Source organism: Lepidochelys kempii, chromosome 14 (assembly GCF_965140285.1).
Source record: "Lepidochelys kempii isolate rLepKem1 chromosome 14, rLepKem1.hap1, whole genome shotgun sequence".
In the NCBI taxonomy this organism is placed as follows: Eukaryota; Metazoa; Chordata; order Testudines; family Cheloniidae; genus Lepidochelys; species Lepidochelys kempii.
Window position 1 is genome coordinate 12714898 of NC_136393.1, and position 27373 is coordinate 12742270.

General features: G+C 40.6%; 2 protein-coding genes across 6 annotated transcripts in view; one reads left to right on the forward strand and one right to left on the reverse strand.

The window, feature by feature from the left end:
* Positions 1–462: 462 nt before the first annotated feature.
* On the reverse strand, positions 463–26621 carry UTP18 (UTP18 small subunit processome component). Of its 2 annotated transcripts, none has more exons than XM_073310306.2 (15): positions 26491–26621; positions 25978–26286; positions 19371–19501; positions 19093–19188; positions 17959–18035; positions 17617–17702; positions 16258–16383; positions 15598–15772; positions 14954–15054; positions 12795–12885; positions 11018–11141; positions 6851–7025; positions 3123–3265; positions 2220–2287; positions 463–632 (listed from the first exon to the last, which is right to left on the reverse strand). In XM_073310306.2, the coding sequence occupies exons 2-14, from the start codon at positions 26245–26247 to the stop codon at positions 2263–2265; spliced, it is 1620 nt and encodes a 539-aa protein (XP_073166407.1). In that variant the 5' UTR covers positions 26248–26286; positions 26491–26621; the 3' UTR covers positions 463–632; positions 2220–2262. The 2 variants fall into 2 exon arrangements, with proteins under 2 accessions (XP_073166407.1, XP_073166408.1); XM_073310307.2 differs by lacking the exons at positions 25978–26286; positions 26491–26621 and adding exons at positions 20827–23116; positions 24743–25076.
* The window catches only part of MBTD1 (mbt domain containing 1), a 55942-nt gene continuing 54954 nt past the window's right edge, over positions 26386–27373 (forward strand). The window contains exon 1 of one of the 4 annotated variants that reach the window (XM_073310302.2): positions 26386–26530. Coding sequence is in view for 1 of the 4 variants with exons in the window: in XM_073310298.2 (XP_073166399.1) it covers positions 26880–26900 (21 nt within the window). In the remaining 3 variants the exon portion in view is untranslated. Of the gene's footprint in view, positions 26531–26824; positions 26901–27189; positions 27262–27339; positions 27365–27373 lie in introns of those variants that run through there. The other 3 variants (XM_073310298.2, XM_078848354.1, XM_073310304.2) reach the window with 3 other exon arrangements.

Genomic DNA, 27373 nt, shown 5'->3' on the forward strand with positions numbered 1-27373 from the left:
CATCTATAAAATTATCCCTGCCGGTTGACTCATGTCTGAAAAGTTTCAGAATTAGAAAGTTTAAGAGTCAAACAAACTGATAGGTGGCACCTCGGGAAAGCAAAGTATCTTATGATTAGCCAGTGGTTTCTGCCAAGAATTTAAAAAAAAAAAAAAAAAAAAAAATTCAGATGTACCATTAGTTTCTTATAAGATGTATTTTTAGGACCTTAAGGCCAACTTGGGTTTCAATGGCTTGGAAAACATCTTAAATGCTTAATATATTAAGCTGGTTAAAATTCAACGTGTTTAGCTCATCTCTGGCACTGCAATACTTGATACTCCTAGAATAACTAAAAAAGAATTCAAGAGTTTGCTGAAGAGGGATAGATCACAGAGTGGGATTAGCACACCAGCCATTCAAATCCTACTTGCTTCCAAGAACACTTTTCTTTTTTTGGCGTAAATTAGAGGTCGAAAGACTTGTCCGGAAACATGTTATCAGGTGCTTTTATTAAGCAACACAATACTCACAAAAGCCACCAAACAAGCACAACATTGGCACTTTCATAAAAAATACAAAAGTATTTTAAAGATCAGCAGTTTGTGCTGTTTTTTGAAATCCGTATACTTGTAACTGAAGATTACAGCATCTGGGGAGAAAACAGTACAGAGGAATACATTAGTATCTGGAAAACGTTAGACACCAGAGAAAGTGAATATTTGTTTGACGTTTACATATAAAGTCAGTGCCATTGTTCCCAGTTTGCACTGTTCCAGGCATTTGGGTTAAGTGATCTACAGTACTGGGTTACTGGTGGAAGCCACCCAGCCGACGTGTAACGAAATGTGATGAGATTGTATTGTACCTCTTTTAGATACACAGGTTAAATGGCATAAATACCACACAGACACTGTCTAAATTAAACCTTTTTTTGGACACCTAAATCAGTCAGTTATCAAATCATGCTAAATCAATATATGGCAACTGTAAACCGATTTATGCATCTCCACACTGAAGCCTGCAGTGTAACTATTCTATTGTTTGATAATATTGAGGCCAGAATATTTACAATACACCTCTACCCAGACAGAACGCGACCCGATATAACACGGGTTTGCATACAACACGGTAAAGCTCCGATACCCTGCTCTGAGCAACATGTTAAGGGTGCCGGGCTGGGGGGTTGGATAAGGGGCAGAGAGTCTTGGGGGCAGTCAGGGGCTCCCCCCCCAGAGGGTCTGGGAGGCAGGAGCTGTGGGGGGGCACTTTTGGGGGCCTCGCAGTCCCAGAGTGGCCCGAGGGATTAGCGGGAGGCCGGGAGCAGCCCTCTCCGCTTCCCTCGCCCTGGCCCCTGCCGTGTCGCTTGGGAGAGGGGGCTTGGAGGAAGGATCTCCCCACACTCACTGGCAGCAGCTGAAGCGGAGCAGCCTGGCCCCAGCCCGCTTCCAGCTGTGGCGCTCCACTTCCCGCAACAGGTGAGTGTGGGACCTTTCCCCAACCCCCCGCACCCAGCGACACAACTGGGGCTGGGGCAAGGAAAGCAGAGCAGGCTGGGGCTGCATCGCTCCACTTCCTGCTGCTGGTTAGTGCAGAGAGTGTCCTTTCCCCAACCACTCTGCACTCACCAGCAGCAGCGGGAAGCAGAGCGCCGCGACTGTGAGATGGCAGAGCGGAGCGGGCTGGGGCCACCTTGCTCTGCTTTCTGCCGCTGCCGGTGAGTGCCTGTCAGGGGGCTGGAGTCCCTAGAGGGGGCAGTCAGGGAACAACTGGAGGGGGGCCAAAACAAGTTTGATATAACGCAGCCTCACCTATAACGCGGTGAGATTTTTTGTGTCTCTCGAGGACTGCGTTATATCGAGGTAGAGGTGTATTTACAGTATATAGAGCAGGGTCTTATTTGTAAGAAAGGTGACAAAAAATTAATGACTAAAGGGGTAGTATGTTGACTAGAGAGATTCATTAGCAGAGCAGCAGAGATTGGAGCCTGCTTGGCAACAGTTTGTTCCTTGAACAGTCATTAAATTCTGCCTCAAGTACATGCAAATCATGCTAACTTGTACTACACACAACCTGAAGATTTTTTTTTTTTTTTAAAAAAGGTAAGAAATATGAAATGCCTCCCAAATTTTCCCCCCAAACACACCAAAGTGAAGTTTTAATCAAGGGAAGAGGAGCAAGATCAAAACTTATGTTTCCCCAGAATTATGCTATTAATAGCTGACCCAAAATGACTTACATTTTTGTGATTCAAAGAAACTTGCCTCATACCGTCTCTCTTCTTAGAAATCCGAATAATGTTTCAACCTGAAACAAAAAGTTAAGCACTTAAACTAAACCACCTTACAAGCTGTCTGTCTCCTCCTCATTGTAGGAGACAGACAACTTTCATTATTACGGTGTCTGGAAACACTCGGTATTCTCATGTATAATCCCAAACATTTCCCCTAGAGTATATTTTACTACAGAGAGCCTTGTTACAAGATCATATATCAGGCTAGTTTGTGGGACTGTACAAAGTATATTCTTCAAATGTTAACAGCTCAGGGAAGATATGCACATGAAGAATCAATACAGATATGCTGTTCCCAAATTCATATTAAAGGAGGAAGTGACAAGATGCACACATTAACTATCTTTTTTTGCAGTCTTACTGTTGTAAGCCTTATCCTCATAACCGCCCCCAACACAACACTTGTCAACCTGCATCAAGGCTAATTTATATTGTGAGATTTTTAATCTCTAGTTAGTAAGCTTTAAATAGACAGGGGTTTTTAAACTTGTATCTCAAATAAAGGTTAGAACAATTCAATCTATGCCTTGTTCAATCCTTGGCCTCTGCTGAAACAACTAGGACTATTTTTGGTATGGACATTTGACTAATATGTGGACTAAACCCCATTTCATCGTCAATTGAAGTGACAAGATTTGCTCTTTAGAACTTGCAATGTGTCTTATGTTTTGTCAAGCACAGTATATACTTCATACATTGCATAAAAGCTAATTAACTTGAGTCTCCAATTTGAGGTAGTGCCCTAGAGATCAAAGACTATCCTTACCATACCAGTCTCCGTAGCCATCTATTCCCCTCCTTAAATACAGTAAAGTGTCCTTAAAACAAAAAAATTGATTTAATACACACCTATACAACAAAGCTTTGCCTTTGTTGTTTCCTATGGAAAAAAACCCACTTCTGGGAGAGAAGTCCATCGACTGAGCAAGATAAATGAGCTTTCTTCTGAACACTGGGAAGTTTGAGAATACAGTAAGTGAAGGAATGTGTACCTATTAAGAGAAAGATATAGTTATCAATTATAACTGGGTAAAAAACAAAACCAAAAATGACTAAAAAGGAGTATGAGTGGCACCTTAGAGACTAACCTGTCATTATGCAAGTCACTGCATTTAGCCGTATGGAGTGGAAATCTATCAACTTCATGAAATTGGTTAGTCTCTAAGGTGCCACTAGTACTCCTTTTCTTTTTGCGAATACAGACTAACACGGCTACTACTCTGAAAAATGATTGTAAGTTTCCAGAAGCCATGCAGTAAAAAAAAAAATTATAAAAGTTTAAGAAGTGAACAGGATACCTCAATGTATCCACTTTAAACAACTATTTTCAGAGGGGTATATTTCATTTTAATACCAGCATTACATTTCCAGGGCATCCTTTTTTGCACATTGAGTTTATTTTGAGAAAAAATGAATAATGCTTACTTCAAAATGATTCCTAGCACCAGGACAAAGGACTAATATTTTGGAGATGACTGTAGAGTTTGTTACTATTAACTAATTTAACATTATTCAGCAACTCAAATGATTTAACACTTAAGGTACATTTAAAGCCCATAATAAAGCATCAATATTCAGTTGACTCAACCTTAAGAAAGTAGCCCTTTAAAAAAGAGTTTCATATAGAGGTATTTCTTTGCTAAAAGCTGATTCACTAAAATGTTGAAACCTTAGCACTGTTGAAATGAAAGCCAAATAATTGTTACTGTTCCGTAACGCTAAATACTAAAAAGTACACAATAGGGCTGGGAAAAATCCATTTCCATGTGGTAGACAAGAAGTATTACTTAGCAAGTGCCATCAGCCTGTACAGAACCTAAGCTTTTATTATTGAAGTTACAATATTATTCTAGCTTGTATGCTCAGGAAGAGAAAGAGAATCACATGTTGAAGGTTAAGTGATATTCTATGCTATTGTCCTCCCAAGTCTGCCGGCTGATGGGAACAAGGAGGCAGCAGTAAAACAAACAAGAAATTAGCTCAATTTCATTCTGCTGTAGCTTGGGAAATTGAGGAGATAAATCCTCAAATGACTGCCTGTATTGTAAGAGGCTTGGGAAAAGTTAGATTAACAAGGATCCAACATCAACTCCAAGGCTGTGGATTAGGAAGATGAAAAAAAAAAAAAGTGATCCTTCTGCCTGCCTTCCAGTAACTGAATGAAAGGCTTCAAATTTAATCAATCAGATGTCTTAGGACTACATAGGATGGTTACTCAACCTGGAGGCTACCAGCAGCCATTTCCCCTCTCACACTACCCCTCTGCTTCACAGGTATCACAAAGGACACATCAAGCAGTTATAAAAATTGGGATATTTTCTCAGAGATTCAATCTTGTGAGTGAACAAATGCCAGTGCCTCTTCAATCTACCGAAAGCACATTCAATCATCATTGTGCACCTGCTGAGCTGGAAGTTAAATCTTTCCTCTGGGCTGTTGTGGCCAGCGTACGGCTTAATGAGCCTGGAGTGTAAGGGGTAGACAATACCCCGAGAACCCCTACTGGCATTTCAACATTGCCAAAGGTAATCTGCTCACAGGTGCTGGAACTAGGGGTATTGGTTCTCCCTGGCTTAAAGAGGTTTCTACAATGTACAGGGTTTACAGTTTGGTTCAATGGCTCTCAGTACCTCCCACTGTACAAATTGTTCCAGCACCCTTGAATCAGCTAGTCGGGAAAGGAAGCCCCTGCTTGTACCTTTCTGAATAGTCCTGTGTTCTTAAAGAAGTGAGTATCATGCACCCTTCCTGACTACTCAACACATCAGTGAAGCATCCCTGGTGATCCACCAGCATTTGCATAACCATAGAAAAATAGCCCTTTCTGTGGATGTAGTCTGTGGCAAGGTGGTCTGGTACCAAAATAAGGACAGGCATGCCTCAGAAATGCCTCAAAAATTTACCTCAGCTGAAGTCTTTATAAACTGGACAGAAAATGAGACAATATATTATTTCCTCTTTCTTTCCATCTTTAAGGCCTATTGTACCAAACAGAAAGCCTGGTTAATAAAGCATTAGCATCTATTTCTGAAGATCTTCTCCCACTTTTTACCCCACCCAATCTGAGTTCATATTTTTTAATTGATAGAATCGTTTTCAATTTGTCTTGACTTCAGAAGCTTCTCCTTGTTTTGAGGATTAACATATATCTAGTCTAGAACTAATCCTAAACAGGCCCTGACAGCTCAGGTACTAATTCAAGGTATCATCTTGTCACAACAGCAAACGTTTTCTGTATTTGAAATAGATTAAAAAAGGTATTTTGGGTGCTCACTTATCCCTAATACACTTCTTCATAGATTTAATGGGCCAATACTTCTACAGTATTTTCACCTCAACATCACTAGATACATGCATTTAAATTATACTGATTCTTCTCTCATCAGTGTAGTGCATGTCATTATCTTGGGATTATCTTTCATAGCTTTGTTATGTGATAATAGAACAGTTTTAAGTCATTTTATACACTGAGACCAGTCAGCTAACCTCTAATTTTCTTCCAGTCAAGCATTTTAATGACACTATGTCTGGTTTCTTTTCATTAGAAATAACAGGTTTAGCTCCATTAAGCATTAATGTGATTTGACTGCTACCACAGTACTAGTCTAATGAATACAAATCATGTAGTCTTGCCTCAGATTTACTATGGAGGATCTCTGATATGCAGAACCAAAACCAACAGACCAAACTACATCTTTCAATTTGAATTTATGCTGATTTCAGTAGCATCTCAAACTACTACAGTTAAGAACATGTACATTAGTACCACCCTATTTGCCTAAAACAGATAATAGCAGCATGGAGAAAGGAAGGTAGCTGAGCTTTACTTTACCAGCCTTATCTTCATGCCAGTCAGAAGCTGCACTAAGTTCTCAAGAATTCAGTTCAACCCTCCCAGCTGCTGAGGAATTACGAGAACATGAGGACTGTATGTAGGGGTGTGTTATTGTATCTTCCAATTAATCATTGGATACTGCTTAATTCAATTCCATTTTATTTTTTCTAAGTGTGGTAAATCCTATTTTAAAAAGCAATTTTTAATCAACGGACAGCTCTATCACTGGCTACAGAGAAAAAGGACAAAGGAAGAACCAAAAACCTCAAAGAGCTAGAGAAGAAAATCCATAATGAAGAGACTGCTACAACTAAAGGCTGCATTGAAATGCCAGTAAAGAAGTCTGAATAACTATAATGTACTTAGCAGACGGTTACCCTTGGTGTTCAGATTGTCAACCAAGTACAGCTGATCAAAAAGGAAAGAAAGTTTCCTGAAGGCACTGGAGTGAACCAGATATCAAGGTTAGGTTAGGCTCTTCAAGGAAGAGACCATCTTTAAGTTATGTATTTGCACAGTGCACAGGAAACTGGGAGTAAGGCCCCATGGCACAACAACTGTACAAAGAAAAATGAAAAGTTTAGGGTGTTTGTTCCATAGACCTAGTATCAGATAGCAGAAGGAGGCTGGCACAGGGGTATACCACTGTTAATAAAAGCACTTCCCTGTGCCATTATCCTGTTCAATTTGGGTATTTGCATCACAGCAAACCTTCACTGAAAAGAACAAAGGCTTGACTTACCAGCTTGACTGCATCATCCGCTGCACTGGAGGCCACTGCCAAAATTTCTGTGGTGGGATTGAAGGTCAGAGACGTAGCAGCTGTAACCAAGTTCATTATGGCTTTAACTGGTTTAGGATTGGTTTCTCTGAGGCAAACATCATGGGTATACACATTCACAACTCCTGAACAGGAGCTGGAGAAAGAAAGAGAGAGGGGGGGAAAATAACTGATAGTCTACTCAAAAAGACCAGGTGGAAAAGAAACATTTTCTCAGTTTGTGACATTAAATTTTAGATTATATCAGAAGCAGTTTCATATCTACATATACCATTCAAGTAAACCTAAACCTTTCCCCCCGCCCCAACTGAATATTTACTAATATCCACAGTAATAGCTAAACAAAGCATTAACTCTCAAATGTGAGCCTGGGTCCTTAGTTCAAGCTGTGGAGGTCCCTAGTTCAATTCTAAGTTCTGAGGTCAGACTACAGAATGAAGAATGAACATTCTGAACTACTAGTTTCGAAATGGTTACTCACTTTACATGTCACAATTCTAGACACTTATTCTGTTTAGAAAGTCTCATCTGGAGCAGGCTAACAAAGATGTGTCATACTGTGACATCGACAGGAACTGGGAAGAAGGTGTGTGACCGGAGACAAACAGTGATTTTACATGTACTGCCTCCGCCATGGACAGTGTTCATGTCTCTGACACTAAGCTCAGGAGGAGGGTGTGATGTTATTGACAGGAATTGTGACCATACAGATCATTGTTTCAACCAGGGTCCTATGGTTGCACCAGGTGTTGTACAGAGGCGGCCAAGTGGGGTGTCTATGGAAAGGTTGTAGTTTGCTGGTTATGATTATGCTGTCTGTATGTATCATTTTTGTATTTGAAGTTATGAATATTGGCAATGTTCTTGTTTGATTCTAAGTATCCTTAGTGAAGCATTTGGTCAGCTTCTTGAGAAAGGACTATTCTCAGTAAGTGCCCCATCAAGAAACACTTAACTGACAATGGATTTTGGGAGATGCCAATCCACATCTGAGCTTTCCTGGGAACTTTCAAACAAAAATGTAAACAAGGGCATTGGTCTGCAAAAAGCTCAATCATCCATAGACATGTGACTTGACCAGGTGGCTACGGACTCCATCTTGTTGCTGTGATTTTGCTCACAGAAGAACAAAGGAGTTTCTGCCCACAAGTGAGAGAATATAAAAGGCCCTGGAAACCCCTCCGTTTTGTCTTCAGCTGGCTCAAAAGATAACCTCTCCACCCCAAAGAGATGCCCAAAAGAAACTGGAACAAAGGACAGTAACTATGGGGGTTGAGTGATTGCTGGACCCAGACTAGGAAGGAGTCTAGCCTGTGAAAGAAGCTTATTGGAACATCTCTGAGGGTGAAATTTACCTGCATTTAGTTTCCTACTGTATTAAGCTTACACTTACGTGTTTGTTTTATTTTACTTGGCAATTTACTGTATTCTGTCTGTTATTGCTTGGAACCACATAAATCCTACTTTTTATATTTAATAAAAATCACTTTTTACTTATTAATTAACCCAGAGCAAGTAATTAATACCTGGGGGACCAAACAGCTATACTTCTCTCTATTAGTGTTACAGAGGGTGAACAATATATGAGTTTACCCTGCATAAGCTTTATACAGAGTAAAAACAATTTATTTGGGTTTAGACCCCATTAGGAACTGGGTATCTGGGTGCTGGAAACAGGAGCACTTCTCTAGCTGTTTTCAGTTAAGTCTGCTGCTTTTGGGGGATCTGCTTCAGACCTGGGTCTGTGTTCGCAGCAGGCTAGCATGTCTGGTTCAACAAGACAGGGTACTGAAGTCCCAAGCTGCCAGGGAAAACGGGTTCAGAGGTAGTCTCAGCACATCAGGTGGCAGTCTTAAGGGGGTCTCTGTGACCCAACCTGTCACACATACAACTGACAAATATTATAAATTATTTTCTAGTTACTGATTTAAAGGGTGTGTGTTCAGGTTTAGATCACATCTGGAGAATTAAGAATGTCCATACGGGGTCAGACCAAAGGTCCATCTAGCTCAGTATCCTGTTTTCTGAAAGTGGCCAATGCCAGGTACCCCAGAGAGAGTGAAGAGAACAGGTAATCATCAAGTGATTGATCCCGTTGCTCATTCCCAGCTTGTGGCAAACAAAGGCTAGGGACACCATCCATGCCCATCCTGGCTAATAACCATTGATGGACCTATCCTCCATGAACTTATCTAGTTCTTTTTTGAATCTTGCAATTCTAATGGTCCCTTTCTGTGACTACAGTATTCAGGTCTGACCCACAACAGTTCCATACAGAATACAAAACTGTTACTAGTATTCTAGGTACTGAAACCCATTGATTTCCTCCTCATGGAAAGTCACCTTGTTCAACCTACATTTATTGAAATAATCTTATCACCAAGCCAGTGATTCTCTTCAAGATGAATCAAACCATGGTCAAATAATATCAACTGGTCATTACCTCTACGTATAATCTAGTTTAAAAAAAGGGTTTTCGGCAAAGAATCATATCCTACTCCAGATGCTTTGGTAAGTGTCACATATTATGTTTGTTCAAGTTAAACAAATGCAGTTCTAATCCTGAGTCTTTAACACTGCAGCTGTATGTAACAAAGCCGCAAACAGTCTGAAGGTTACATCAATTAAAAAGACAGAATGAATTCCATTTTTGTATTCGGTATGGTCTTAGAATTAAGCCCTCTGAACAGTTATAAAAAGATGCAAGAAAAACTCAGAAGTTCTGTGCTGAAGAGTGCACTCCACTAAAATGGATATAGTAAGGAACAATGATTAAAACCCAAATTACGTCTATTAAAAAACTCAGTATTTCAAATAGTATACAAAAAGGAGACAAACTGAATAATCTGCAGTTTTAGAAATTTATGCAGACAAGATACAGAATATTTTCACCTTACTAAGTATAGGGATCTAGAATCTTTCAACTTCTTTAAAAACCAACGAAAAGTAGGTTCTCAGCAACAAAGACCGACCCCAGTTGCTGGACTGGGGAATTAAGAGACTACAGGAAAGTCTGTATTTAAAAAAAAAAATTTTAAACTCTGAAATCATTATTTCAATCAGATTCCAGTTTGATGTACCAGGCTTTAAATAGTATGTCTTTTTCAAATTCCTTTAAAAATATTTTATAATGTTTTTTCTGCTCCCCTGTTAAAATTTTACCTAAGGATCTTTTTAAAGCAAGGGTAGACTGATTATGGAAGCAGTGAACCTGACCACACAAGAAGTACCAGCAAACATTTTTCCCCATCTTGTTTTTCAAAACATCTTAGCAAATACTCAATTTTTATTAGTGCAGTTTTCAAATCGATGTGCCTCCTTACAAATCCGTGCTATATTTAAAAAAAAAAAAGAAGTCCAAACAAGGAGTTAACTGTTAGAGAAAGGAGAGAATTGGGACGAGATTGAGGAGGAAAAAACCTTGAGCTGACATTTATCAACATGAAGTGGTCACAGGAATCCAGTTTGCATTTTAACAGCTCTGTAGTTGGACCACGTTAACAGTGGCTGCACTAGTAAAAATATGCAGGAAAGAGTGAAACGTTACTGGCATTTAGAAAAAATCCCTATACTAGAATCTTTGTTAACAGATCACAATTCACCTACAGCTACATGACTTGAATGGAAGGAAAATGGAGAGATTTGGTAATATTACAGTACTATGGACACCTATGGAACACAATTGTTAGGTGTTCATGAGAAAGAACTAAGTCCATGCAGCTCCCCACCTAAAACTCAGGCTATGTCTACCCTGGCCCTTTCGTCAGTCATGGGTATGGAAAAAAAAAACAACAAAAAACACACCTCTGACTGACAAAAGTTTCACAGAAAAAAGCACCAATATAGACAGTGCTTGGTCAGTGAGAGATGCTCTTCCCCCCAAGATAGTTACCACCGCTTGTTAAGGGTGGTTTAATTATGCCAGCGGAAGAGCTTTCTCCCGCCAGCATAGAGTGGCTACATGGGAGACCTTACAGCAGCGTCTGCAGTGTAGACAGTCTAAATCTAGTCTCACCTCCTGTTCCTTTACTTACCACATTGTGAACAGTTTATCCAAGAGCACCAAAATGACTGAGGAAAAAACAGGACATTGAAAAACTTTAAAATCCTTGGTTTATCATCACTTACCCACATGCCACGTACTGGCCATTTTTTGATACAGCAAGACATGTTCCATGCAAGCAGCCTTCATCAGTGAACCTGTTTAGACAGCGCCTACTTTTCACATCCCAAATGAAAACTTCACCCTCGTCTAATTATGAGCAAAGGAAAAGTAACTGTTAATGAATTCTACTGTATAAAACCTAGTAGCAATTACATAACCATGAAAAAATTGGGCACGATCAAAATTTACTTTTAAGATCTACTTTAGAGAAATCTGAACCATGCATGTCTAGAAATATCTATGGTCTCCAAGTTCGTCAGAATAGTAGGAAAAGCCAAGGGGGAGGGGTGCCCCCACACTTGGGAAACAAACTAACAGACAGGCTGACTTTCAAATTTCATACTTGCAAATCAATTGTTTGTACATTCTTGAATAAAGATAAAGGAGTTAACATGTGAAACTAACTTAGCCTAATATGGCAATTCACTTCTATTTATGCTATTTTTGGTACAAAAAAAGGCATGCGTCTACATAGATACCAGTAAAAACATATCTAGTCAGAATTACAGGCCACTGTCATTCCCATTTGGTATGTACTAGATTTACCTAATATTAAAGTATTGTTTTAAATGCAAGTCCCCACAACATTAAGCCATGTGAGTCTGTATTCTCCACCCAAGTGTTACGTAACAGTCAAAACACAGCAAAAGACCCTGCCACAGGGCAACTTCAGGGGCCTGAATAAGCTTTTAAATTAAACTAACAGAAATCCTCCTTCTGAGGGAAAGGCAAGATCACCTTGAAGGGATAAGAGTACAAAAAGCAAGGATAGTCAGATGCTTCAACATGCCATACCAGTACAGAAAGGCTGTTGGTACAGCTAGGATGTATAAGTTAACATGCATGGTTTTCTTCTAAATTGTTGCTAATTTTTTTTCCTATGTGTGTCACCTTGCTTTCAGCTTCTCAGTTTGTCCACAATTGAGGAATGTCAGCGTTTTGACCAGAATTCAGTCTTCGATATGTAGTGTACAGTGCACTTGGTTTTGTGTTCTAATCGACACAGCCAACAGCAACATAACATCAGACAGCAGATAAGTAAAGAGGGAAGATATAAAATCCTCAACCAGAAATAATGAGCAGCTTTTTGATTCAAAGCAGGAGAGGAGAAAGCTGAATATACCAACTTCTTGTTAGAGGGTTTCAAAAAGGGTAAACACTGCTGAATATTGTAAATTTCACTAGTATCTCTCTTTCCCTCTTAAGTGCCATAACTTCCAAAGTAGGAATAGTAAAGAATTTTCATGGTGGTCAAATTTGTATTAGCAAGTGTGTCAATTCAGGCCAGTAAAGTATTCCCATTAAATATTACAGAGTATAATGCAAGCATTCACCTATAATGATTTTTCTTTAAAAGCAACTTCAACAGGATACGAAAAACCTAGTTTTGCTAAACTATAAGTAGTAATGACTGTCAAGCATTTTGGACATAATCCTTGTTCATCCTTCTATTCTGCTCACCATCAAACTAATTTCCTTTCATTTGCCTTCTTGCTATTTTACCCTGTATTCAACAATCCCTTAATCTTTTTTGGACGTCAGTGACGGATGACAGTATATGCCCAAAAGTAAATTAGAGTTTATATACATATTTAGAGAGGTACATGGAGTCTGAAGCTTAAGGGTATCATTTCCAAATGCTACTTTAAGAGCCTAATCAACTACAAATAAAATCCATAAACTTTAGTTTTCAAAGTGATTGAATCTGAAATTAATGTTAAGAAAACACAAATGACTTACTAGAATTTGTGTAAATTTTGCTGCTATCTGGAGAGAATGCTGACGCAACAGCCTTTCCATTTATTTTCATACTGCCAATCAGCTCCTTTGTCTAGGAGAACAAAGAGTAACAATTATTCAGAAGACCAAGAGAAATCAGATCTTTGTCACTTGTGGAAGTCAAATATTGCCTGAATTCCCACCCACCAACCCTAGTATTTAATTATCAGAATAAGTATATCAAAGAATATCTGATTCCTGCTGCATCTAGCAGGACTTGGGTTTTACAAACTCAGGCTCCAATCCTGCTCTTGCTCTTCACAGGAACATGGGTCCCTCTGCATAGAAACAGTTGCAGATCAGGGCCACAGGGAACATTAATAAAAGTAGTTTATTTTGTGCAATTGCATCTAACCAATGATTCCAGATTTAATTTGAGGCAAATTTCTCTCCATAAATATTTTCCTCACAGGCAATATATGAATGATATTGAGGACCTTTTCTGATTCCCATCATAATGCACTACACACAATTATACAAGAATACAACAGAACTGTTTGTAAGTATTCAACTGGAGAATACAACTGGGTCTACTGCATTTTGTGAATTAAAAGTAAGCTGATTTTAAAAAGGTAGCTTCCAAATCCATTAGAAAACATTCCCTCCTGAAACAGGTAACTTTAAATGCTTTCAGATAAGTTCAAGACTATTGTTCTCTGCTGCTGTCTCTCCCAAAACTTGCTCCTACAAAAGGGCAAAGTAATCACTCTTGACTGTCAGGTATTCAAGGGCAGGGAGGACACCTATAAAGAGGAAAAGGACAATCTCTTTTCTTCTGTTTTGTGATACCATAAAAAAGTGTTAATATTGCTTAAAACATGAACACATTAACTTATATTAAGTATTTAAACCTATGCACAGCCTACTCATTTTTGACAGGCTATTTCATCTCCTTTGTGTGTTTTTAGCTTGCTCCAAATACAATATGAAGTTTCAGAGTAACAGCCGTGTTAGTCTGTATTCGCAAAAAGAAAACGAGTACTTGTGGCACCTTAGAGACTAACCAATTTGAGCATAAGCTTTCGTGAGCTACAGCTCACTTCATTGGATACATACTGTGGAAAGTGTAAAAGGTCTTTTTATACACACAAAGCATGAAAAAATACCTCCCCCCACCCCACTCTCCTGCTGGTAATAGCTTATCTAAAGTGATCACTCTCCTTACAATGTGTATGATAATCAAGTTGGGCTATTTCCAGCACAAATCCAGGTTTTCTCTTGAAGTTTGTTGTTTAACATATAGTATTCTATGCAAGATTCAAGTGAAGTGAAAATGTGTCAGGACAATTATGAACACAACAGGAAGACATTAAAATCCATGAACACCTGAAATAGCTCGATACTCCCATTTTTCTGACACAAACATTGTTATTTACAATGTTTTACGTGGGTATTTTTTGTGCTTCTCCTCAAAAAAGTGCATTGGTGTTTTAATGTGAATACAAGAGCTGGATGAAACGTGAATGTGAATGAAAATGTCTAGAAATCTTCAGAGCAAAACAGCAGTGTAAATTTATCCATAGCCCCACTAATGTGCCTCATATAGTACAGGTTACTGCAATGGACAGTATAGTTCAGTCTTCATTACCTGCTCACTTTTAGGTACCTCTGCCAAAATTAGGGCCATTGAGGTAGTGATTTTTGGCATGAATACTGTTTTCCCACTAAGAAATTGCAAATCAGTCTATCACTACCAGATGGATGGGACTTCAAACAGAGTTGAAAAATTTCATATCCATCACCAGTGTCATGAGTTATCCAGTTCCACTACTAACCATTAACAAAACTGTTTTAAGAAAAAACTCTGCCACATACAACCCTTTTTTTAAAGCAACAGTTATATCATCATAAAAATGGTGCACCTTATTTAGTGTGGTAAAGCCCCTTCATTTAAAGTACAGAAGTATTTTCAAAATTAAGCAGATGCAAGAGTTAACGGCTTCCAAAGAGCTACAGATATTTTAGATTAGCTGTTCTTAGCCTTTTCTGTGGTGGACAACCCCTTGCTCCCCCTAGCATACCCACTTAGCAATATGAACTGGATAATCACAACTCCTTCATTCCATGACAACATACCCCAGGGGTTGAGAGCCCCAGTTAATGACAAACAAAACAGCTACCTTCATTGCCAACAAATGAAGATAACCTGAGGTCCCAGTAAGCAGCAGGAACGATCCATCTGGAGATACTTCAAACCTTCTGATAAATTTCTCTTGCATTCCTTGAAGAAAAAAAGTAAAACTTTCAGAATTTTAATTTACACCAATGAGTTTATCACTTTGTGTATCGTACAGCTTCACTGTGAAAAGTGTGTATCTCATAAAGGCACCTGTTTAACACTCTTCTCTTATATGGATGAGCTGTCTCTTCAATTAACAAGATCGGGCTGGCTGATAAGCTTTAAATATTTTGTCAAGTTTCATATTCTATCTGGCCTAAGCATAACACAACTGATAGCCAACCTTTTAAGAGTTCAGATTCTAGAGAGATTTGTGTTCAAGTTTTATTTTAACAGAATATTCTCTAAAAGAGTTCAGGCTTAAAAATAAGATTTTGGCAGAGAGCCTCCTTAGAATATTGACATATCAGAGAGTCAATGAGATTTTTTTCAAGTATTGCAACATGTGTATATACTTACTACATTCAGAAGTGACTGAGATCTATAGTAAATCTGGACTGGTACCATTAAGCATTTTACTTTTTCTTTCAAAAGGTTTGTAATTGTAGACCTTAAAAAGCATTGAACATCGCAATAAAACCTCACCTCTTATTTGTTGAACAGGAATAATATTTCCACTCATCATGTCATACACATAGAACAGTTTACTGTGTGTACCAGTAGCTATAACTTGTTCTCCATCAGCACTGAAATGAGCCTTATAGACTGGAAAGCTTTCCAGATGTATGCTCTGTATCTTTGGATTAGTTTTACCATCCACCTTCAAGAAGACAGAAAAAAAAGTTGTTTTTGCTCTTCATACATTCATTTGTAATGTGCCTTTCAGATATATTTCTGTAGGCAAGTACAAGAATCAAGAATGTGTAGTCAATACCAGCTGAAAAAAAAAAAAAACACAGATCACTCCATTCAATCCAAAAGAAACCTTCAAATTATGCAGCCTGATGAAAACAAATTTCACATATTTCGGATGTGGCCAAAGTACAACAGATCACAGGTGAGAACAGTTTACAGATAGAGGCCCTCAATTAAGAATATCCCACCCCAACTCCAGCCAAACAACTCAGCCAACCATAATTCCTATGGCGACACATGGAGAGGTGATCCCAGCAACAATCCTATCTAAAGCTATTTTTGGCATAATAAAACTTTTTATATTTAATATAGCCAACACTTTAGAAGCACATGAAAAAAGTGATCCACAACCTCATTGTTCATTTTACAAATTCAACACAAGCTGCTCACCTGAAACAGTGATATAGACCGATCTAGTCCAGCAGTCATAACTACTTGTGCAGAAGGATGGAACTGCACAGTTCTCAGTTTAGCATCAGAAGGACGTTCATTATTAGCGTCCAAGCAATTTTTCATCTAGAAAAAGACCAGACCAATGTGATTTAAATGCAGTCATTAGTTCCCTATCCAACTGCATGTCCCTCCTCCACTCCACTCATGGAAACAGGGCTTAAAGGGATTTCAGCTTCACTGATCTTGTAGAGTACAGACGTGCAGGAGGGACCTTGGGTTAACCTTGTAAACATTCTGCATAAACTTTAGAATATCACCTACTTCAGACATTAGAGTAAAAGGTATTCTGAAGTTACTTTTCATATTTTTGTGCATTAAAGAGTGTCATCCATAGCACACTATGGAGTAGCTGTAAATAAGGTTTCAACTGACCTTCCATTTTAAGTCTAATTTTGCTTTTCCTCCACCTCAACTTTTGAAAGCCACAAAGGAATGTCAAACTTAAACATAGCACAACAGTGAACAATAGCCCCAGTGGTAGAGATAAGTTCTTCTATTAATACAATAGCAAAATGCATCACACTTTTTTAAAAAAAAAAATAATCAGAAAATAGTTTACCCAGTTTACTACGATTTAAAAATTGGCAGTCTGCTAATCTGGAATAATATAATAATCTGAAGCAGACTACTTGTTTCAGTAAGAGGGTGTTTCCCAACATGGAGTGGATCACACAGGGGGCCTCAGAGGACTGGGGGTATAGAAATCTGAATTTTTCTGCAGAGGCTCAATTTCAATTAAAAAAATAAGTTTCTAGCTATTATAATTACAAAGAAAACATTCAAAGTGTGAAACAAGAGTACTGACTGAAGAGCTTGCAGAGACTCTGAAACACCTCTGAGGGGTGGAATGCCTCATTTATTTCAATGTGTAAAAAAATAAGACGCCAATAATAATTAATGTTGACTTTAGGGTACTCCACTGCTCAAAGCATGTAAGAAAGGAGGAGAAATATTATGAAGACCTATACCAGTGTCTCCCAAGGTAGTGGGAGGGAAGAGAAGACTACTGAGGATGAGCCAGGGGGTATAGATGTAATAATTGAGATAAGTAGGTCTTTAACACCACATGACAGACTTGCAACCCTGACTAACTGGCTTCATATTTCTTGGAGAGGGAGTGGGAGGATTTCAGCTTTCAAGAGTTTGAGAAACCCTGCAGTAAGCCATCCACAGAACCACTGGCAAACACTGCTGCCCAAGCAGCAGAATAGCACTTCTTGTGTTATAAACTATGTACACATATATCAACAGTAACTATATTGAAACACTTTGAAGGAAATGAGAGGGTAGTTTTACCTGTAAAATGCCTCTCGGTAAAGTCTCTGATGCAGACACAAAATTGCCCGTCTTGCAGAGCAGCTCATCATCTTCGTCACTGTCCTCTAATTAAAACAGATTTAAAACGGCTTATTGAATGTACAATTTGTTCCTGAATCCCCACATAGATGTTCTTTAAAATTATCTTGTGTGTTCTCTGCATAAGCAAAAGCACAGAGAGAGCACAAAGCAGCAGGTATCCAGTATACAATTAGAACAGGAAAAATGCCAGGCAATGAATGAATCTCTAAGAGGTCACACAAAATAAAGGAACATGTTGAAAGAACTGAACACTTTCCTAATGTATTTAAATAAATTTACCATCATTTTCACTTTTTCTGGCTTTCTTCTTGTCTTTCTGGGCCCAGAAAGGCACTCCTCCCATAGTTCGCTGAAATCTAAAAGAAAAAGAGAACTTTCATATGCCCATTCTTTCTTAATAACCTGTATATCATGCTGCCAAAAATTTTCAGCAATTTTTAACACAGTAATAGGGAGACATTAAAACACCCTCCCAACAATCTCATCACCTCACTTAGATACAGCAGCCACAATCTTCCTTTGCTGTTTTTAACAGATCTTTTCTACTCCAGCTTCCGTTAACTGAATTCACTACATAAAAATCTGTGAACAACCTAAACCATATGACATACATATATAAAATGTTCTCTCCCTCAAAAAAAATGAGGGAAATCTAGTTTTCTTAATAAGGTTTTCTAATGCTTGAGTAGGGCAGTGATGATTTTCAATCTGAGCAAAATACTTAGCCATTTATGTAAAATTCAATTTATACAAAGACTTGCCTATATAGCTAAGTTCACATGTGTACAAAAAGGGTCCTTAAATGTAAGGTAATATACACAAATGTGCAATAATAAAGGCACATAAATATTATGCTATTTGCATAATACCTCTGTTTGGTTCACAATTCAAGTCTTTATTAAACAATGCACTTTTTCCTGCCTAAATTGCAATCTGAATTGATTTATTAGTCTCTCTTTCTTATTCCTAATTGCTCTGTTGCACACAAAGACAGCTAACGTTCCCCCTGTAGGACTGGATGCATTGGATTGATGAAGCAACATATCTACTTACATATGACAGATTTTACGAAGCCTAAATTTGTATATTATCTGCTCTACCATGTTAAATAATTGTAAGGAAACAGAAACGAGACTGTCTGCTCCAAGGACACAAACAACACAATTACAAGCTAAGAACGTAGTTTTTTTCATTTTACTGGTTATTTGTTAAGTCCAAACAACATGGTTGATGCTGTTGGGCACCCTAGCTTTAATGAATTGAAGTTATTTGCCTGAATTCCTTGGTCAAAAGGAGAAAAGGGCATCTTAATTGCTCGTAATAGGGGGAAACTGACTTGACCACAACACATCTCATCTCATGTTACTAAAATTAGCAGCAAAATTATGTTAACAATCAATTAACAATTCGTACTGTTCTTGAAGTCTCTTTTGAAGATTTTTTTTGGTAAGCTTCTTCTCTGCATCACTTTTCATCATGTCTTTCCGATAACGATGGGTCATGTCAACTCTAGGAAACAGACATATTCTATATGTTAAAGCTTTGAAGAAAGTGTATTAACAGTCCTTATTTTCTTTAAATCTTCAAGAAGCAGCCATTTAAAATAGCAAACTCTGTATTTCTACCAAGTCTTAAAGTCAATACCTCTATTTCCCCGTTTCTAGGATTACAACCTTAGGAGCTTAACTCACATTTCCTCGGCTTCATCTTCATCATCCACCCATGCTGGTTTTTTAGATGGAGGAAAATTATCTTTTGCTTCATTCTCCACTTCTGAGTCACTGGAGTCCTCTCTTAGAAGATTTCCCGTGACTACATCAAGCTTAAAAAAAACAATATCATTTGGTCAAAAACATTGGTCAAATATAACAACTTTAAACAGTAGAAGTTTTAATACAGTTCTCCACATGGGGAGAAAAATCAAGAACAGTAAAACCACCACTCTTCCAGTGTTGGAAGGCTGTGTGGGTAGCCAAGGTGGATATGGAGAGCATAGTTCCTTCCTCCACAGCAAACTAGCCCCCTCTCCCTGATATTTATCTATCACCTCCCACAAGTGCCCTCCCTGATGGGAACGGGACGGGCACCTACCACCCCTCCCACAGTCCATTCCCCACTATTTCTCATTAAAGGTGAAAGTTTAGAAAACAGTTTATTTATACTAGAAAATACATAATAAAATAAAAGCCACCTGCCTTTTGCTATTGATAGATTAGCCTAAACCAGGGGTTCTTAACCTTTACTGCAGCCTGCACCCCCTTTGGTTCTCAAAATATGTTCTTGGACCCCTTATCAAAAATTGTGGAAGTAGATCAGTTCTTTAAACCTAGATATATTTTTTGTTTGTATATTACAGTAATCATTAAAAAATGTATAATGTTAATACATAGGTTCAATGAAACAAAGTCGTACTTAGGTGCCTGTGCTTAATTTGTGTTTTCAATTATTTACCTTCTAAAAAATCTGGCATGTCTCGCATGCCCAGAAAGTATCTCGCACCCACAGGGGCTACGTGCACCCCAGGTTAAGAACCACTGGCCTAAATCAACAGGTTCCAGAAATGTAATAAGATGCACCTTTAAACAAGCTATTCCTATATTCTTTTACTCTTAATGCCCTGTGCACCATGGGAATAAAGGGCAACTCCCCACTAGATCTGGGAACTGTTTCTGCCTCTAAACACATGTTCACTACATCCAAATGCCTGCAGCAATAGCCACTACAACCTGAAGCAGTTTTACGCTATATTTAAAACTGATCAGGAAAATAAATCATATAAATTTAGAGAGATTTAGACAGTTCCCTATGCCATTCTAGTAAGGGCTCCCCTGTCCCCTCCCCTCCATACTTCAGTTGAAAGCTCACGCCTGGTCTAGGTTGACAGCAGCACATATGGATATGCATTGCAGTGAAAAGTTGGCTGTGTCCACAGTGCAGTGTGTAGCATGGCAGTGAAAGGTTCTAGCAGGGGGAGGCAGCAGGACACTACACCACTACCAATAGCAGTGTAGTGGAGGGGGTTGCTGAGTGGGCACCTAGGGTGCATGCTCACAGGGTTCTGCTGTGTCTTTGCTCTCCTAAGCAGTGCCTCGCCATACACATTGCTATTTGTGCCCGTGCTGGGGACAGGGACTGCAACGCACTTACTCCATGCATGCGGAAAACGTAGCCAGCCTTGGGAACAGAGATGCCCTGCCAGAGCCTGCATGACCATTTTATTGATTTTAAAACATGAGTTAAATCTATCACACAAATTGAAGTTGGCTACAAAAGCCTTCTATGAAGCACTACATCTACATCCTTCTTGGTTTCGTTATAATTTCGCACAACTCTGTTAATGAGCTTCTTGAATGCAATGCGTTCATCTTTGGTGGCTTCTCATGTGTCCGGTACTTCCATTCCTTCAGTTGGAATGCTCATTAGTTCATTCACATGATCAGGCAGAAGGCGACTTCTTTCAGAACACAAAATTCTATTCAATGATGAAAAAGAACACTCAGCTGTAGCTGTTGTGACTGGGAGTAGCAAGAGATGAATTCCTACTTCTTTCAGCCCAGGAAACATAGCTCAAAGATTGGGTCGAGCCACTAGCGATGATAAAAAAAAGTCAAAGTCAAATCTTCATTCATTCATTGCATGGTATTCCATCCTGTGTTCAAATTCTCTATTCTGTCCTGATCACAAGGCAGCCTCATTGCTGGTAGTGCCTCACTCCACTCAACTGTCAGTGTTTTATACGACAGGCATCTGTAAAAGCTACGTAGAGGTTGAGTAGAATCTAGAAGTCGCTGCTGTAGTTTAAGAATCAAGTCTGTGTACTTTTTCAGTTGTCTTAAACTTCTTGTCCTCTTCACTTAAGGATTCGATATAAATGCCTTCATTAGTCAACTTCTGGACTGAAGTCTTTGCTTCTTCCAGTACTTTTTCAATGGACAGCTTTCTGATTGATCCAAATGTAGCTTCTATTGCTAGACAAGGATCTACTACTGTTGTAGCAGATGCCTGGATGGCATTGTTTAATGACCCAAGTGGTTTCAACAGTAGACTTACAAGAGAAAGAATGGCAAAAGTCTTCTCTGAACGTAGTAGCAAAAGTAATTCATCAGTCTCACTACTTAGATCCATCTCATCTTCGTAGATGCTTTCCAAAGCCAGTGATAATGGCTGGAGTAATTAAGACAACAGCCAAGGATCGCTCATGAGAAAGCCAGCGGGTTTTCCCAGATTGGGCTAATTTAAACGTCAGTCCCAGTGCATCTTCTATATTTTCCAAGATATTTAGTCTTTTTGGACTTTTGCTGAAAAAAGAATATAATGAAGACACTACATTTATAGCCTTTTTAATGTCTTTTGAAGATCCTGCAGCTCATACTAGTGCTAGTTGGAGTAGATGGCCTCTGCAGTGTGTATAGGAGAGATTAGGGTTACACTTTTCTCTGAGCAAAGCTTGTGCTCCACCATGTCTTCCAGAGAAGTTCGCGGCTCCATCAAATGCACAATCAGCCATCTGTTTGGGGTCCAATTGACAAGCATTTAACTCTAAGATGTGGGTTGTCACAGCTGCAGTCAATGTGTCTTCTGTAACTTCTAGAAATGCATCTACGGCCTACCACTGACATGAAGTTAACGTACACAGTGACTTAATACTTGATGCCCATTTGCATCGGTGCATTCATCAGCCATGTATGCAAATTTTTGGAATGTGGTGAGAGAGTTCTTTACTTTTTCAACTGTTGAGTCTTTCACTGTTGCACAATATGCGTCTAGCCAGGCAGTTGAGTTTCTTGCAGAAAGATAGAGCATTTGCTGGTCTTGTTCAGAACAAGCGTTCAGCTTCAAGATGAACAAGTGACAGTGCACTTAACACTGGCCTCCAGTTTGTAGTGTGTGGTATCTCTTGCTTAAATAGAAAGTATGATGCCACGGCCATGTTTGTTTGCATGAACTATGTTGTGTCTCCAGCATTCTTAACAGCCTCATTAAGTACTTCTAAAATTGGCTTTCAAAGTAGGCTTATAAGGCTTTCTGCATGTTGATGCAGTCCAGAGGCCTGGTGTTCTGCTGCCTTTTCACGTAGTTTGTCAGCATTGGCTTTGCTGATTGGTCTGACAAACCAAGCTCCTCCACTTTTACCAATTATAGCATTGGAAAGCTTTCCTTCTTTGTAAGCTTTTTTGCAAGAGGTGCACCAGTAGCCATCTTTTGTAACTTCAACAAATGGGAACACTTTGACCGACAAACATCGGGAACTGGAGACACTGTTTTTTTCAGTAGGTAGTTGTACTTGTGCTTTGGGCTGGTTGGATGTAAATACACCACTTGAACCTTCAGATGACATGTTAATATATTCTTGATGTGTTCTTCAGCTTGGTTAGTTTGAGGCCTTTGAGTGGAAAAATTGTTGTATTGTTTTTTATCTATTCATTTTTACTTTGACCTGCAACATATAAAAGATATGAATAAAATAAATGTTTTGTTAGGATAATGCAAATTTAACATGAGGATAATGCAAAATACACCAAAACACAACAGGTCTAGATTTCTTTAAAAATATAATTTCTTAAAAAAAATGTATTTAATTTAAAATTGACTTTTCAAAAGTAAGCCATCATGGGATAAGAGGGAAGTCCTCTCATGGATCAGTAACTGGTTAAAAAGATGGGAAACAAAGGGTAGGAATAAATTATCAGTTTTCAGAATGGAGAGAGATAAATAGTGGTATCCCTGAAGGGTCAGTATTGGGACCATTACTGTTCAACATATTCATAAATGATCTGGAAAAATGGGTAAACGGTGAGATGGCAAAATTTGCAGATGATACAAAACTATTCAAGATCATTAAGTCCAAAGCAAACTGCTAAGAGTTACAAAGGGATCTCACAAAACTGGATGACTGGGAAACAAAATGGCAGATGAAATTCAATGTTGATATAATGAAAAGTAATGCACATTGGAAAACAATCTCAACTATACATACAAAATGATGGGGTCTAAATTAGCTGTTAACACTCAAGAAAGATCTCGGAGTCATTGTGGATGGTTCTCTAAAAATATCCACTCAATGTGCAGTGGCAGTCAACAAAGCAAACAGAATGTTGGGAATCGTTAAGAAAGGGATAGATAAGACAGAAAATATAATATTGCCTCTATATAAATCCATGGTACATGCACACCTTGAATACTGTGTGTAGATCTGGTCACCCCATCCCAAAAAAGGTATATTGGAACTAGAAAAGGTACAGAGATGGGCAACTAAAATGATTAGAGGTATGAAACAGGAGGAGATTAAAATGACTGGGAATTTTCAGTTTAGAAAAGAGACAAAGGGGGGATATGATAAAGGTCTTTTAAATCTTGACTTGTGTGAAGAAAGTGAATAAGGAAATGCTATTTAATCCTTCACATAACACAAGAACTAGCAGTCACCCAATAAAATTAATAGGCAGCAGGTTTTTAAAAAACAAAAAGAAGTACTTCTTCACACAACAAAGTCAACCCGTGGAACTCTTTGCCAGGGAATGCTGTGAAGACCGAAACTATAACAGGATTAAAAAAAGAACTAGATAAATTCCTGGAGAATAGGTCCATCAGTGGCTATTAGCCAAGATGGGTAGGGATGCAACACCATGTTTGGAGTGTCCCTAGCCTGTTTGCCAGAAGCTGGGAATGGGCAACAGGGGATGGATCACTTGATGATTACCTGTTCTGCTCATTCCCTCTGAAGCACCTGGCCTTAACCACTGTTGGAAGACAGGATACTGGACTATATGGACCATTAGTCTGACCCAGTCTGGCCACTCTTATGTAAAAATTAATTATAATAATAATAATAAAAGTTTAGTACAGAAACTCCCCAACATAATGACCACTATAGCAATGATGTGAGATAACAACCTTGGCAAATAATGCATTTTAAAAGTCTTGGCCTACTAGGAAACATATGTATAAAAGTTTCCATTCCCAGTCACAAATCTAACATTCTGGAGCAAAGGCACTAAAATATAGTCTAACAAACGTTTATTTAACATGCCCCTCACTTTTCCCTCCACTGCACCCCACTCACCACTGTTGTCCTTGGTCAGTGGAGACTCAGAGTTCAGAGGTGCTTTCACGTGAGTTCACCTCCAAGGTGGGGGGCAAGAAGGCACCTTGCTCGTTCCTCCAGCTGCTCACTGTTCGCTCTGGCCACTGTTGTTCATTGTGCCACTGTTCACTCCATCACTCTGTTGCCAATGGCCCTGCGCCATCACCTTCTGTGGCCACTTGCCACTGCAACCTCTCCAAGTTGGTCTCTTGAGGATCCACCCAGCTCTGGGTGATTTCAGCTGAGCTCTCAGTGGAGGAACCTCACTGCTAGTGCAGACTGGGCTATGTCTTCCACAGAAATACTGTCCCACAGCAGGTCTAAACACTTAGACCTGATTATCAGTGATTTCAGCTGTAGTGGTTGCTTAACAAAACAAAAGACTATCTATGGAGCTTTGTCTTTAAACAGTGGAGAGGAGCAGGTCAAATTGTACTTGTGACTCAGGCAGACCATCAAGCGAAACACCTGTCCCCACCCTCTCCCTTGATGCCCTCAATCAGCACAGGCTAAGTACAGTTCTACTGCCCTTTACTCATACATAAACAACAACATTTCATCCCCCCAACCCCCGCCATTCAAGTGATTCGTAACCTAACCCCAGCCAAAATCTATCACTTGGGCAACACAGCTCTGTTTGCTGGATACCTAGTTAGATATTAGGTGTGAATGTAAATACAATCTGGTCCTGAAGCCTTTCACCCCCAGCTCATCACTAGCTGTCAGAGAGAGCTCATTTAGACTTTGCTTACAAACCATAATTTGAAATTATTAGGTTGGCCAACATCACCGAAATGAATGGACTGACCTTATCATAAAAAAATAACAGCTGTATAAGGAAGCTAGTCTATGTTCATACTTTTCAAATCTATTATACTTTTTAAGGTACACATTTTATCATATACTGTACGTGCTTTTAAAATGTGTATTAAGGTTTCAATTTCAATTCAAATTTCCAAAACAGTCACTCAATTGTCATGTAACTAGTTCACAAAAACTTGGGGGGGGGGGGGAGGTGCTGGGGAAAATTCAGGGGCGGGGGAGGGAAATCACTGTTCGGGCCCCAGGTCTGGGAGGGCAGGCAAGGGGGATACAGGGAGCGTACCTCCTCCCTCCGCCGCAAACCAGCCCCCCCCCTTTTCCATCATCGCCGCCTCCTCTCTCAAGCGCCCTCCCCGACGGGCACCTACCTCCCCTCCCCCTCGCCGCCTCACCTGCTTGCCCGGGCCCCGCAACCGCTGCAGCAGCTCCTCCTCCTCGGCGCCCTGGCTGTCGCCGAACACCAGCTCCTCCAGGCACCGCTCCACCGCCGGCCTCCCGGCCAGCACCCCCAGGTGCCGGGCGCGCCGGGCCTCCTCGCCCCCATCGCCGGCGTCTCCCGTCCGCGGCAACGGCCGCCGCCGCTTCTTCGCCGCCCGGACCCAGCCACGCTTCCGCGCGGGGCTCCGACTAGCCGCCGCAGCGCCCGCCGGCTCCCGCTCCATGCCGACCGGACCGAGCGCTGAAGCAGGCGGCGTCGCTCGCTAACCGGAAGCGGAAACAGAAAGGTCTGTCTCCCACGTGACCAAGTACTTACCTCACCAGCCCCCCGCCTCTTTCACGTGATTCACTCCGGTTCCCTTCACTCAAGACATTCTCACATGACCCATCCTTCTCTTCCACGTGATAGGCTCCCAGGCCGGACTATTCTATTGCCCCTACAGACGAGACCACTTATAACGACTAACCTTCTGGACGGTAATACGGGGCTCAGAAGCAGCGAATCAGGTGAACCGGTCCATTGCCAGGCTGTTTTTAGCACGCCGCTTCGCACCCCCTCTCCACAAAATGGTTTCGTCCAGAGGGATACGGCGAGCGAGGAGGTTCCGAAGACTCGGGGACCCAATGAGAGCGCGCGGCGGGCTGGGCGTTGCGCGTGCGCGCTGCCGTTATGCTAATGTTGTTGATATTCTGGGCAGGGAGTTGAATTTCTTTCTCTGCCTAAGTGAGAGGCTGAACTTTCCAGGCCACCTCCTGTCCCAGCCGGGCCCTGCCCCTCGGAGGGGAGGGGGGAGAGAGGGAGGGGGCGGAGGGGAGGGGGGAAGAGCAGCAGGCATCCCCTGCCCATGAGGGCCTGATGGAAAACACAAAGGACCTGGTGAGTAGCACAACCCCGGGGGAGGCAGGGCAGCCGCCGCTGCGGTGGGCTCGCCTGGCTTGCTGCGGGGGGGGCTGAGCGCGGGCGGGAGGTGGAGGGGGGCTGCAGTGGTTGTGGGGAGCAGCCCTGGGGCTGCGGGGAGGCGGTGCAGGGGCAGTGCGGGGGGGGGGGCGGTTGGGAGCTTGCTCGGGGGGGCGGGCAGCCAGCAGGCGTGGGAACAGTGTGGGAGGGGGCGGGGGGAGACGGAGCTTTCCTTGTGGCTGGGGGCGGGAGCAGAGCAGCTGTGCTGGCCGCAGCACTTGTGTGGGAGGGGAGCAGCCAGGAGCACCCTCGGGCTTCTGTTGTTGTTGTTGTTTCGCTTGTATGTATTTGCAGGGGGCAAACTGGCGGGGACCCGCGGCTGCAGCCTTTCCTAGGTTCCCCCGGGTGCGTGTGGGAGGGGAAGGAGCCGCCGCCGCACGCGGGTACGTGGG